The 13,499-nt window shown below is 46.7% G+C and overlaps 2 protein-coding genes across 2 annotated transcripts; one reads left to right on the plus strand and one right to left on the minus strand.

Moving 5' to 3' along the window:
- The first annotated feature begins 5,704 nt into the window (after nt 1-5,704).
- LOC138944336 (tropomyosin-like) lies at nt 5,705-6,571 on the plus strand. The gene has a single exon (XM_070315231.1). The coding sequence runs from the start codon at nt 5,705-5,707 to the stop codon at nt 6,569-6,571; it is 867 nt and encodes a 288-aa protein (XP_070171332.1).
- Nucleotides 6,572-9,256: 2,685 nt separating this feature from the next.
- LOC138944338 (uncharacterized) lies at nt 9,257-12,320 on the minus strand. The gene is made up of 3 exons (XM_070315232.1): nt 12,131-12,320; nt 10,516-11,743; nt 9,257-10,145 (listed from the first exon to the last, which is right to left on the minus strand). The coding sequence occupies exons 1-3, from the start codon at nt 12,318-12,320 to the stop codon at nt 9,257-9,259; spliced, it is 2,307 nt and encodes a 768-aa protein (XP_070171333.1).
- Nucleotides 12,321-13,499: the final 1,179 nt, after the last annotated feature.

The raw sequence follows: 13,499 nt of genomic DNA on the forward strand, positions 1-13,499 counted from the left end.
AAGCAGTGGTATCAACGCAGAGTACTAATTGTTCACTAGTCTCGTCACCGATGCGATTTCCCCTTGCGCGCTCGGTGCTTCCTTCGACTCGAGTCTGCTTTCAACGTAGAGAAAACTGTCGCAAGGCAACGTGTACAAATCTTGCTGTTGTATAGGAATTCGTATCTCATCGCTATTTCCGAACGTAGTATTGGCGTAAGGGTTGTACGTGTGAGTCTCAATCTTGACGATGCGATCGTCGAAGATCGGCTCCCTACTGATACTTAGAATGTCGCACATTCCGCTTTTTACGAAGAAGCGATCCTCGGCACGACGAAACCCAAAGAGCGCAGAAAAGTCTCGTTGGCGACGGTTAGTCTTCCTCCCTTCTTCCTTCTCTTTTCCGCGTTTAGAGGCGACGCGACAGCGATAATGGGCGCGTTTCTCGCGTTCGATCCGTTCACTACGAGCATCGCGCGCTTCTCTACGTTTTCGCCGCACGTGTAGACGAATCGTGATCTCCTCGCTGCGAAAATCGATCAATTTTCCGTTTTGGTTCACAACACGCATGTTTATATCGGTAATGGTCCGCGCGATGATCGGAAGGTAAATGATCTGCGTTGGAATCTCCGACACTTTATATCCGGGTGGAACGTTAGGCGCGAATTCATGTATAGTATGCGCGGATTTGTTGTTATGATACGCTCCTGTCGTGACGTTGCACTCTACTCGAATGAGATTAATGGCCATAATATTTATCGGTTTATCGGATGCGTACCATTTATTTGGTTGTAATACGCGAGACGAGAAACCCAGGAGCGAACCGATATTATCGGGTTTTGTGAAATTTACTCGATACGCGCACTTAATTTCGCTTCTCATAGTGTTATCGTTACCGCGAAGCGTTATAGAATTTTCTCTTTTATTGCCATTCTTATCGTCTTCGAAATAATCGTCATCAACATCGTATATGTAATCGTCATCATTCGTTTCCGGTTCTTCGTTTTCGTTTTCGCGTTCTCGTTCCTCCTCTCTCGCTCGTTGTTTGTGACGAATCGCCGCTCTTAGATACGCGTTTATAGCGCTTAATTCGTAAGATCCTACTGGAATCTCGTCATTATCGTCGAAGTAAAATTTATTATTCGTGGAATTTATATTCGGTATCGTATTATAAGTTTCGAAATTGGTTAAACCTAATTCGTAATCGTCGTCGTTTAAATCGAGAGGCGGAAAATAACTCGCCGCGAGAACACTGCTTCGTCCGGAAAGAGTGAGAGTCAGCGACATGATCGGCGAGAGCGATCGAACTGCGCTCGATCGACGAATAACGGTTGATATTATAGTCGACGATTCCTCCAATCGACTCCTCGGAGAAATCGAAGACTCAATTGTCCGCAGATATTCTGATCGCGCGTCTGTTCGGAGCGACGATTGTATCGAATGTTTGCGTCGCGCCCGAGATAACGCGCGAGTTCGTGCGGAGGACGAAGATCGCGGTAACCGTCGTAGTAAATCGCGTCGTCCCCTTTGTTCGCGTACGCCACCCAATGAGTACCCGGTCCGGATGCGTCGTCTAAATTCACAATGCCGCTCTCATCGCGGCGCGCTCGCGACGGAAGCGCGTCGCGCATAAACACACCTCTAAAGTGAGGTACGCACGAGAGTATCGCCGCGCGATTTAATTGTTCGTTCGTCGTTGCTCCAACGGATGGGAGGATCTCTAGCGTCTGTTTACGCGAAGTTTTTTTTTAGCTCTTCTTCTCGCCGAGGACGCGCCACTCCCGTGCTTGTACGGCGCGAGATATAAACCGCGACCCTCCATCGCGCGATCGTGGCGCTGCAACTCCTCCAGCTGTCGTCGCGCCGCTTTGCGATCGTTCACCGCTTTCGCGATTCTCGCCGCTCCCCCGGCCAAAGAACCGAGAGCTCCCAATAACGGAAGCAGGGGTAAAAAGCCGCCGCGTTTCGCTATCGGAAGCGTTCTTTTCCTCGTAGCGATTGTTCTCCTTTTGTTCTTCTTTCTCTTGATTCTCGTTGCACCCATTCCAAGTTTTGTCTTCGATTTCATAGCCATCCATACAGCCGCCGCAGCGGCTCTCTCGCCGAGAGTCGAGTCTTTAGCCGCGACGCGCTCGCGCGCTCTCTCGGCGAGCGCGTGGTCGGCGACGTGTCGATCGGTGAGCTCGCCGCTCCGCGAGTACGCGATATCGTGCTCGCGGCAGGCCGCGTCCAGAGGATTGACGCCTCGATCGCCTCGCGCGAGTCGTTTCGCGAGACGAGTACCCGGCCCGCAAAATTGATATCCAGGTATATGTAGTTCGAAAGGGAGCGCGTTTATCGCTCTATTCAACAAGCCAGCGTCATGGCTCACACCGTACCGCCGTTTCGCGAATTGCATTCGCCGCAATCTTTAACAAACGGCGCCGGACCGTCGATGTGCGTTCGTTGCCAGGGGCGATTATAATGCTCTAGACATCGACGGTAGCGCCGCACCTCCGGATCCACTCTTATATATTCGGGCAGTTTCTCCCACAATCGTTCCACGTAGCGACCGAAATGCTTTAGTAAAATTATTTTCGGAATATACCGCAATTGATCGGTGGTGAAATCGAGAATATCGTCGCCATCTATTAGTAGGATAAACATCTCGATTCATCGCGCGCGATTCGCTACTGCGCGATTGATAGCGATCTATTCGTATATAAATAAAAAGGTCTCGCCCTGCCTCGCGCAAGTGTACCGCGCACGCGCGCGGCGAGAGGAATGCGCTTCGTGCGGCAACCGATCGCGATAAAGGTGACGAACCTCGACAATAGGACGCGACCGTCGAAAGAAGCGCGCAGAAACGGTCGTCTATTACCGAGCGCTATTCGCTGCGTCATTTGCGGGCCTTCTAGTTGCGGCAAAACAAACGCGTTGATAAGTTTGTTGGAGAGTCCGCATGGCGTACGCTTCGTAGAACGTTTACGTTTACTCGAAGTCGTTGCAGCAGCCTAAATATCAATATTTAGAAAATTTATTAACACCGATGGAAGATATAGGTTATTTCACATTTTCTAATAACTTTGACGTTATTTCACCCAGCGAAGCTCTCCCGAATTCGATATTCGTGTTCGACGATGTAGCGTGCGACAAACAAGATACTATCAGGGAGTATTTCGCTATGAGTCGACACTCGAACGTCGATTGCTTCTATCTGTGCCAAACGTACGCTAAAATACCGAAGCATTTGATTTGAGATAACGCGAATCTGTTAATTCTCTTTAAACAGGACGGCACTAATTTACGTCACGCATACAACGATCACGTGAACACGGATATGTCGTACGAGAATTTTCACGCGCTATGTCGCGCGTGTTGGCGGTATAAATATGGTTTCTTAGTGATCGACAAAGATAGCGCGCTTCGCGCCGGTAGATACAGACGAGGGTTTAACGACTTCATTGTACCGTAGAGCGATCAGTCGTCGCGGATACGTCGAACGCGCCGATCGCTCTCTCCCGCGAGTTAGAAGAAGTCGCAATGGCCTCGACGGATATCGGTGAACGCGAAAAGACAGCGAAAGAGATAGCTAAGACGCGCGCGTCGATTCGTAAAAAACACAGAGCATTGAAGACCGGCAAAATGGAAAGCGAGATCGCGATAGAGAGTCGTTTCAAACCGATCGTCGAACCGCTGCGGCGCATCGCTGATCGTGCCGAGCGAGACGATAAAACGAGACGCGATCGACGCCTCACCCTCGACGACGAGCGTCGAGGAAAAATGGAAGGACGAAGCGCTGACTCCCGTTTGGAAAAAACCTAAGGCGAAACGAATACGCGCGCGACGACGATTGAACGCCGTTTCTACTCCATTAAACGAGTATTCCGTCGAGAGAGATCCACTCGCGCGAAACGAAACCGAAGAGTACGAAACGTTCGAATCCGAGAGTCTCGAATCGCCCTCGACGCTCGAAATACCCGTTAGACAAATTTCGCGAATTTCTCAAGATCGCGAGATATCACACGGTCGACTAGGACCGTTAGGGCGAAAATATATGGGGACTCTTCTCGGCGGAGAAGCGCCGAACGAGATCGATCACGTTTACGGAGTTTACATCGGCGAGAAAAGCGCGATGCTCAGCGATAAGCGATTCGACGTAGACGCAAATGATTCCATATTCATAGATTAAATATATCGGTACTCCCGGTTTGTACGAATTAATTTTTATAAAAATTCCTAATAGTCTCATATATACAAAAAAGGATAAATTAACATACAGAAGTATATTGTTAACAACGAACGCTCATAGACGCGATCATGATGCTAAAAAGTCTGTCTTAGGAAATAAAGGATACAAATACAAATTCATTATCGCTCCGCTTATTCACGGCAGCGGCGCGAAAAAAACAGGCGCGGGTCGCGTACCGTCGACTATGCGTGTCACGAACAATAAAATCGATTACGTCCATTGGGACGATCCGAACGAATTAGTGGATCGTCTGCGATTGTTAGACGCTTCGCGTCGAGCCGGCAACAAGGGAGTGGTGCACTTGGACACAGTATAATTGGACACGGTGCAAATGGACACGTTACAAATGGACACGAGATTTTGCACACGGTTCAATTGGACACAGGGCATATGGACACAGTAATTTTGGATACCGTAGCTTTTGGACACATAAGAAAATACGCATCGTTTACTTGGACACCGCTCAATTGGACACTGTTCATTTGGACACCGTTCGTTTGGACACAGAAAGATGCGCACCGTTCATTTGGACACCGTTCGTTTGGACACCGTTATTTGCCCACCGTTCGTTTGGACACCGTTCATTTGCCCACCGTTCGTTTGGACACACCGTTCGTTTGGACACCAAAATTTGATTTAAATTATACGACGTAATCCACACCAAATTTTTGTTTTAAATAAGAAATAGGTTTGGGTTAGGTTATATCTTCCGGAAGTGGAGCCCCCCCGCAGGGGGGGCGGAACCCACTGTATCCATGCATGACATCCAAATATGCGAAAGGCTAAACAAAGTGCTAAAAGCAATGTAAAATTAATGACATCAGTATCAGAGATATATAAGTATGAATATATTTTATTTTGACAGATATTATAACCTTCAAATGTATCTCCTTTTCACGATTTCATATTTTACATAGATTTACCAGTATAAAGTGTTATAAGAATACTGATTATATTTTCCCAAAATGATTTTTATTTCTCTCCATCTGTTACATATTCAAACAAACAGTGCGCATGTTTCTGTGTACAAATGAACGGTGTCCAAACGAACGGTGGGCAAATGAACGGTGTCCAAACGAACGGTGGGCAAATGAACGGTGTCCAAACGAACGGTGGGCAAATGAACGGTGTCCAAACGAACGGTGGGCAAATGAACGGTGTCCAAACGAACGGTGTCCAAATGAACAGTGTCCAATTGAGCGGTGTCCAAGTAAACGATGCGTATTTTCTTATGTGTCCAAAAGCTACGGTATCCAAAATTACTGTGTCCATATGCCCTGTGTCCAATTGAACCGTGTGCACAATCTCGTGTCCATTTGTAACGTGTCCATTTGCACCGTGTCCAATTGTACTGTGTCCAAGTGAAGGCCACTCGGCAACAACGCTCACGAAAACGAGATTTTATCGATAATCGAGGAGCTTCGCGAGACAGGAGCGATCGTATAAATCGAACCGTCGCGTGGACGACCGTCGCAGTCGTACGCGGAATTCGCGATGTCCGTGAGCAAATTCGGCTCACCTCTAAGAAACCGAGGCTACGACGCGAGAACCGGAAGACTACGTCCGGCTATCGAGTCTCTGCGAAATTACGTGCGCAATAACGCGCTGTGTCTAAGCTCTTCCATCGAGTACGACGCGAGAAAGCGCAAGATAAAACGCTTGGCTCAACCTGAGGAGGACGCCGACGCGACAAGCAAAAGCTACGTCGAGGGAATCACATCGCAATTGAGAAAAGACGCGGACGAGGCGGGACAGGACGTCATTCTACTGTTCACGAGACTCGCTCAGCTCGATAGCGCTTTGGGTAAACGAATAGACGTCGCGGAGAGTTTCGTCTCCGAAATAAAAGCGCGCGACGATGCTCTGAGGAAACGAATAGACGTCGCGGAAAGTTTCGTTTCCGAGATAAAAACGCGCGATGACGCTCTGAGTAAACGAATAGACGCTGCGGAAAATTCCATTTCGAGAATAGAAACGAGCGCTAACGCTCTAGATAAACGGATCGATATTTTGGATAAACGAATCAAAGGTTTAAACGATCGAATCGAGGTCGCGAAAAATACTATATCGCTCAACGCGGCGGAGTCCTCGACGAGAAACGCGAGCGATCGTAAAATAATGTTCAATCAAGGTAAAGTAATACAGGAACTAACTCAAAAATCGCGCATCGCGGCGAATTCCGCGGTGAAATCCGAGGCGAAGATACGAGAATTGGAAAATTCAACGTCGCGATTGAAGAGAGACGCGGACGAGCTATCGGGAAGAGTGAGGGAACTGGCGAAGATTAGCGGGAGCGGCGAGCCGCTCGAAAGAGAGATTCCACCCAACGTTATTCTCGAGAGAAAGAGAAGAGAATTATGAGCGTCGAAAAACGAAGACTAGTCGAGGAATTGCACGCGCCCGCGAGAAGAAACTTCCTGCGTCGTCGCGTTGCGGTGCGCGGGTACGACGACCTATGGCAAGCGGATGTGGTCGAGATGCGTCCTTACGCGAGACTCAACAAAGGCCACAACTACATACTCACCGTTATCGACGCATTAAGCAAATACGCATGGGCTGTACCGCTTAAGAGCATAAGCGCGAACGAGGTTACCCGAGCGTTATCTAAAATAGTGCGAGACTCTAAGCGGTGTCCGAAAAATCTGCAGACCGATAAAGAAAAAGAATTTTACAATGCCGATGTGCGAAATTTTGCGAAGAAGCGCGGAGTGAATCATTACTCGACGTACTCGGTGATAAAGGCGTCGATAGTCGAACGATTCAATCGTACGCTCAAAAACTCTATGTGGAAGTACTTCACGCTAAACGGAACGTACAAGTGGATCGATGAGTTACCTCGACTCGTCGAGGAATATAACGCGCGAAAACATCGCACTATAGGTATGAGACCCGTCGACGTGACTCCAGCGATCGCCGATAAACTTTTAAATACTGTATACAGCAATATAAAGATCGCGGCTCCGGCGAAATTCAAAGTAGCCGATCCGGTACGCGTCAGCAAATTTAAGACGATCTTCGAGAAAGGCTTCACACCCAACTGGACTACAGAGATTTTTCGAATAACTAAGATACAACGGACTAATCCCGTAACGTATCTGTTAAAGGATTCGCGCGGCGAGCCGATCGCCGGAGGATTCTACGAGCACGAGTTGCTGCGCGTCGGCGATCCCGACGTGTATCTCGTAGAAAAGGTGCTGCGTCGAAAGGGCGACGAGGTTTACGTGAAATGGTTAGGAATGGACGAATCGCACAATTCTTGGATTAATAAAACAGCTGTATTATGATAAAAATGTATTTTTATTAAATAAAACTACATATATTAAACTATACAATATTAAATATAACTATATATATTAAATATAACTATACGAGTTCTCTCTCGCGCTCCACATAAATTCTTTCTCGCGCCGCTACGCGGCCGCCGCATCCTGCGTTCTCTCTTTCGCGCTTTATACAGACTCTTTCTTACGTTCTATATACATTCTTCATCGCATCATTAAGCGAACATCATATCTCGCGGTAACCTTTTTTTCGCGTTGCTCTATATATAACACTTTCAAAAATATAATAAAGAATCATGGAAATCATCGCTCTGTCTAACTCGCGGCTAATCTCGACTCGATTTTTGGTAAGCTTCGTTGCGTTCTCTCTCGCTTGCATGTAGCATGATATATGCTCTATGCTAATGAGAGAGAACGCGAGAATTTGCCAAATCGAGTCCAGATTAGCCGAGACTTAGACAGAATGATGGTTCCCATGATTTTTTACATCGCAAAAACACGCGCGAGTTCGTCTTTTTGGCGTTATATACAAATTTTTTCTCGCGTTCTATACGAGTTCTCTCTCGCGCCGCTACGCGGCCGCCGTATCCTGCGTTCTCTCTTTCAAACTTTATACGTACTCTTTCTCGCGCTCTGTATACATTCTCTATTACGTCACTATGATAACATCAGAACTCGCATTAACATTTTTTTCACATTATTCTATATAAAACACTTTCGAGAGCATAATAGAAAGATCGTGAAAATGTCCGATCAGTCCTATTTATAATAGATTTTAACAAAATCTATTACATATAAGACTGATCGAACATTTCCACGATTTTTTATTAAAATCTATTATAAATAGGACCGATCCATTTTTTATTAAAATCTATTATTAAAATCTATTATTATAAATAAGACCGATCAAATATTTCCATTTTTTATTAAAATCTATTACAATAAACTATATTCAAATTATATTATTCGCGTAAAACGCGCGTTCTTCGAGACGATTCGTAGAACGTCCACCGATGTTTCGAGTCTCGAAATTCCAAATCAAAGAATACAAACCTGTGATATAAAATTCATATACTTTGACATGAAATTTAGAAACGCGTCTCTTCTCGATAATTCGTAGAACGTTAACCAACGTTTTCTCATCGCGCGTTCTTCGAGACGATTCGTAAAACGTTCATCGATGTTTCGAGTCTCGAAATTCCAAATCAAAGAATACAAGCCTGTGATGTAAAACTTGTATACGTTGATATGAAATTTAGAAACGCGTCTCTTCGCGATAATTCATAGAACGTTAACCAACGTTTTCTCATCACGCGTTCTTCGAGACGATTCGTAGAACGTTCACGGATGTTTCGAGTCTCGAAATTCCAAATCAAAGAATACAAGCCTGTGATATAAAACTTGTATATATTGATGTGAAATTTAGAAACGCGTCTCTTCGCGATATCGTAGAACGTTCATCGATGTTTCAAGTCTCGAAATTCCAAGTCAAAGAATACAAGCCTGTGATGTAAAACTTGTATACGTTGATTTGAAATTTAGAAACGCGTCTCTTTGGTATAATTTTTTCTTTTTAAGTTAAAAACATGTGTTTCAATTAGAAGTTCTTCTCGAACTATTATTTTCGGCGCGACCGCGAAATATTATATCAAAAATACAATGGTAATATATTATTTATAAAATATGTTTGTACTAACAATAAACTACTAAAGTTTAAATATTTTAAGAAACGTATAGTATTTTCTCGATATACGTTTTTCGCTCCTTACAGCGGTATTTTATAATGCCCCCACGGTAACGTATCCGTAGTTCCCGATATCGCGTATCGCTTGTCATCGTGCGGACTGAGCGGGATCTTCAACTCCGACACTGTATACATCTCGTGTAACTCGGATCTTATACAAAACTGCTCGCGCTTCATCTCGATCCCCCGTCGAAGACAGCGCGCGTAATCGTCGAACGTTACCGTTCTCGCGACGACGCCACTCTTAACACCCTTGATCTTTTTCGTATCGCTTCTACCGTCGACTCGCAGCGCGTACATTTTCGCTCTGAGTCCGATAAATTCGGTTATAATCGCGCCAGCGTTCTCATCCTTCATCGCACCGGGTATTTTTTTATTAGCGAGAGGCATACCGTACGCGTTGTCCGTCGCGTAATCGCTTGTATCGAATCTGTCGATATCGCGCTTCATATTCTCGTACACGTCCTCGCACTCGACGCGATAAATGAGACTATCCGTGTCGGTGTACATTATTCTACACTTATCTCGATACAATGGTAGCATGTACTCGTAGTGAAATTCGTACAAACGAATCTTAGATATGTCGAGAATGCACATACCCACATAAATCGGTTTGTTGAACTTAACCTCGAGTTTGCGCAATTCCACGGCTACGAGATCCTCCGCGAAGACGCTTCTACTGTGAAAGTTCGGCTTCGCGATCATTGCCTCCGCGCCGTATCGCCCGTCCCATCGAGTCACAAGTCGAACATTCGAATGTTTGCGCACGTTCTCCATAGTTTTGCCGAACACGGCGTTATTCATCAATTTATATAGATTTTTCTCGAACTCGTTTTTCGCGTTAATTCGTAGTCGCGTATTCAGTTCGATGCATTCGCGCAGCCATGGAGATTGCGCGAATCGCAATATTCTGTGTATTTTCGTAATCCGTGTCGAACGCATTGCTGTAGATTGCGATAATATATTACGTAACGGCTCTTATCGTACAGCGTGGCGAGAAGCTTCTCGTCTCGTTTTCCGGGCGGCTTATCGCGCGTCGGGCAGAATGGCAAGTCAGCGTGAGAATCGTGAGGTCGGACGGATACGCAAGGTCGACCTCTAGAATGTAACCGATAGGCAAGTCCGATGTCACGGACGTTAAGTCAACGCTTGTAACGTCATCGACCCATCGAAAATTTTCGTAAGGCAACGATTGACACATCGCCCATCCATACAAATTATTTATATCGAAGTACATGAGATACGACGATGGTTCCGAAGGATCGTACGACTGTAAATACTTGTTATTAGCGCGCGCGTATCTGTTGGAACATTGACTTAGCCCGCCGCGTATTCCGCGTTCCACGAACATCACCATATTGATGTCGGTTAACAATTCGAATCGCACACCCGTATACTTTAACATAGCGTCCCATGTGTATCCCGGTAACGTGTAATAATATGCGGGATCTAAATTATAACTCCTCATACACGCGTCGCGAAAATTTTCGAAGACATCGGCCAATAGAAGAACGTCGGTCTTTAAATACAAATCGCTAAAATTGCCCAACGTTTCGACGCGAAACCGCTCCCAGACACTTATCGCGCGCGCGTAATCGCTCTCGGATATCGCGTCACCGGTTAGCGAACTGTGAAAAGCCTCGCGCGGCGATAGACGAGTCTCCAGCAATTTATCTACGTCGTCGACATACTCGTACGGAAATACGCCCTTTCGCGCGAGAAGCTCGAAATCGGCGTCGCTAAGATCGGAAAATTCCGAACGCGCGATCCTCAATTCGCTCTTGTCTAGATACGACGCCAATTTCTCGAGACTCGCGCTTAGAAATTTGAAAGAATCCACGAAACGCAATTTCAAACGTCTCCCGAACCATCCCTCGTCCCACGCATCCCCGACGTTCTTCGTGAAAGAGATGTACGTTTCTTTCGTTATCGGCAATACTTCCACGCTACCGGGAAAAGCGTTAGCTACATCTTTAATGATAAAATGCGCGTCGTAGCCCGATAAATTGTGAAAGAATACGGGAATTACGTAAGTATCCTTATAATTTAAATTACAATTCGAATGCGCCGGACCTCTGTACCGTCCGGTCAGATGACAGTGATCGCGCACGCGAGCGTCTCCCGATTCGAACGGTCTCTCGCATACGCTGCAGCGCGTCGCGCTTACGAATCTCTCCCACTCGTCCGGTGTAAGATCCATCATAGGAGCATCGGTATCGAGAATAGTCTTCGCGCGAAGCGCTAGATCGCGCAGTTCTTTAACGAACCACAATACGCAATCCTCGCCGCGATAAGCTCTGTAGGTCGAGCTGACGCCATTGAGCGCGCATCGCGCGTAATATCCGACGCTATAGACTTCGTGATGCTGAACGATAGATGTGTTCGACGTTCTGCTCTCCTCTTTCTTCTTCAGCACGCATTCGAGATCGGCGTACACCACGAATGGAAGTCGCTCCTTTCTACTATAGTTGCGAAACTCTAACCATTTGTCGTCTTTGGTAGGAAGGACTATAGCGCACTCGTTCATCCTTCCGCAGTCCACGCTGTGAGCCGATAACTTATCGCTCGTTCGAAAATAGTGCATGCATCTGCGACATAACGCACATTTTTAAATCGCGCGCATTATCAACATCGCGCGACGATTCTTTTAATTCGTACTCACCGATCGCATATATGCGATTTACGTCGCCTACCGCTCAGTTGCGAGTCGCGACAAATTCTTGATCCACGCGAAATGCGTCGCGTTATCTCGTCGCGTCGTATCGTCAAAATACAGCAAATTAATGTGTCTGTCCTTTTTATCGTCAGTGAGACGCAGAGGAACGACGCGGCAACCGCCTTTTCCTTCTTTTTTATCTCGAACGGTGTACACATTGATAGATATGTCGTTAATACGCTCGAATCTAGTAATTTTATTCAAACTCATAGGAAACTTAACGCCCTCCAGATTCAACACTGTCGTGTAATGCGGATACGAAGATTCCCGATCCGCGTTTTTTTCGGCCGGATACAGAGCGGCGACCACCGCCCATGCGAAACACGCATTGTCATTAGATTGCACGTTTATTACCGCTTTCTTCAACATGATCTCTCGCGGTAATTTAACCTAGCACCCCGCGCGCATAGGATTGTATCTGTTCACGTTCACCGTTAAATTGAATATTCGCGATAACGCCCATCCGCTATCGCGCTCCTGAAACTCCTCCAACGAGGCTAGAGTAGCGTCGACCATTAGCTTCTCGTACCACTCTCGCAAGTCGGAAAGAGGTAGAAGCGGATAATTCTTCGTGACGATGGTCTTAACACCGATCTTGTCGCGCGAGACGAACTCGCCGATGACCGCGGTATTGACTTTAACACTGTTATATCCATTCATAACATCGCGTATTCGATCGAGCACGGTATCTCTAGCGTCCTCGAGAAATCGTCGAGGTTCGATATAATCGAAATTAATAACCGCGCCGGTTAAAACGCGTCTAGAGAAAGCCGTCTCGATCTCGGACCACGAGAATCCCTCGCGTCTCTTTACACCGCCTTCCACGCGTTCGAAACGTCGACGGAGATCGTCTCTCGCGCCCGTTAATCGAACGATTCGAGCGATAAGAGAATTGATCGCTCCGGTCGATCTCCCCCGGCACTCGCCACGACACCTCTCTCGTAGAGACTCGAGAAACTCGTCGCACCGTCGCGACGTCCCGCGCGCTATCGAGAAGATCGCGCGCCTCCATCGTTTCTCGATTCGTCACTCGTCGTGTAACGAACGCCAAGATTTTTTACAAATAAACCACGTCTCTTCCTCGTCGCAATTCTCGATGTAGAACAAAGCTCTCGTCTCGCAGCCGGCGCATCAATTATTCGACACGTCGAAAACCTCGTCGACGAGATCGCAAGCGGGCACCATCTCGCTATACACCGTTTTCGTCACGTGCGTCGATACGCTTTTCGCGAAACTCGAGCTACGCGCGCAATATCTCTCGTTCTCCTCGAAATAATTTCCGTTCTCGAATCGGCAACCGAACTTAAAGAAACAATGCACGACGTGATTCATCTCCCACGAAAATTTCGGAATTCCGTATCGCCGTTTCCAATTGCGATAAAGCAAATAGCCATCGGCTCCGACGTTCGCGAAAGGCTCGTCGAATCGCGTCTCGCTCGCCTCTCGCACGAACTCTTCCGCGAAGCCGATCTCTTCTATACAGTACAAACAGTCCTCTATATAACGTTCGCGTAGTTCCTTCTTCAAACAATTCGGTATCTCCAAATT

The sequence above is a fragment of the Polyergus mexicanus genome, unplaced genomic scaffold, assembly GCF_030449975.1.
Source record: "Polyergus mexicanus isolate NDT 795.1 unplaced genomic scaffold, iyPolMexi1.0 SCAF_160, whole genome shotgun sequence".
NCBI lineage: Eukaryota > Metazoa > Arthropoda > Insecta > Hymenoptera > Formicidae > Polyergus > Polyergus mexicanus.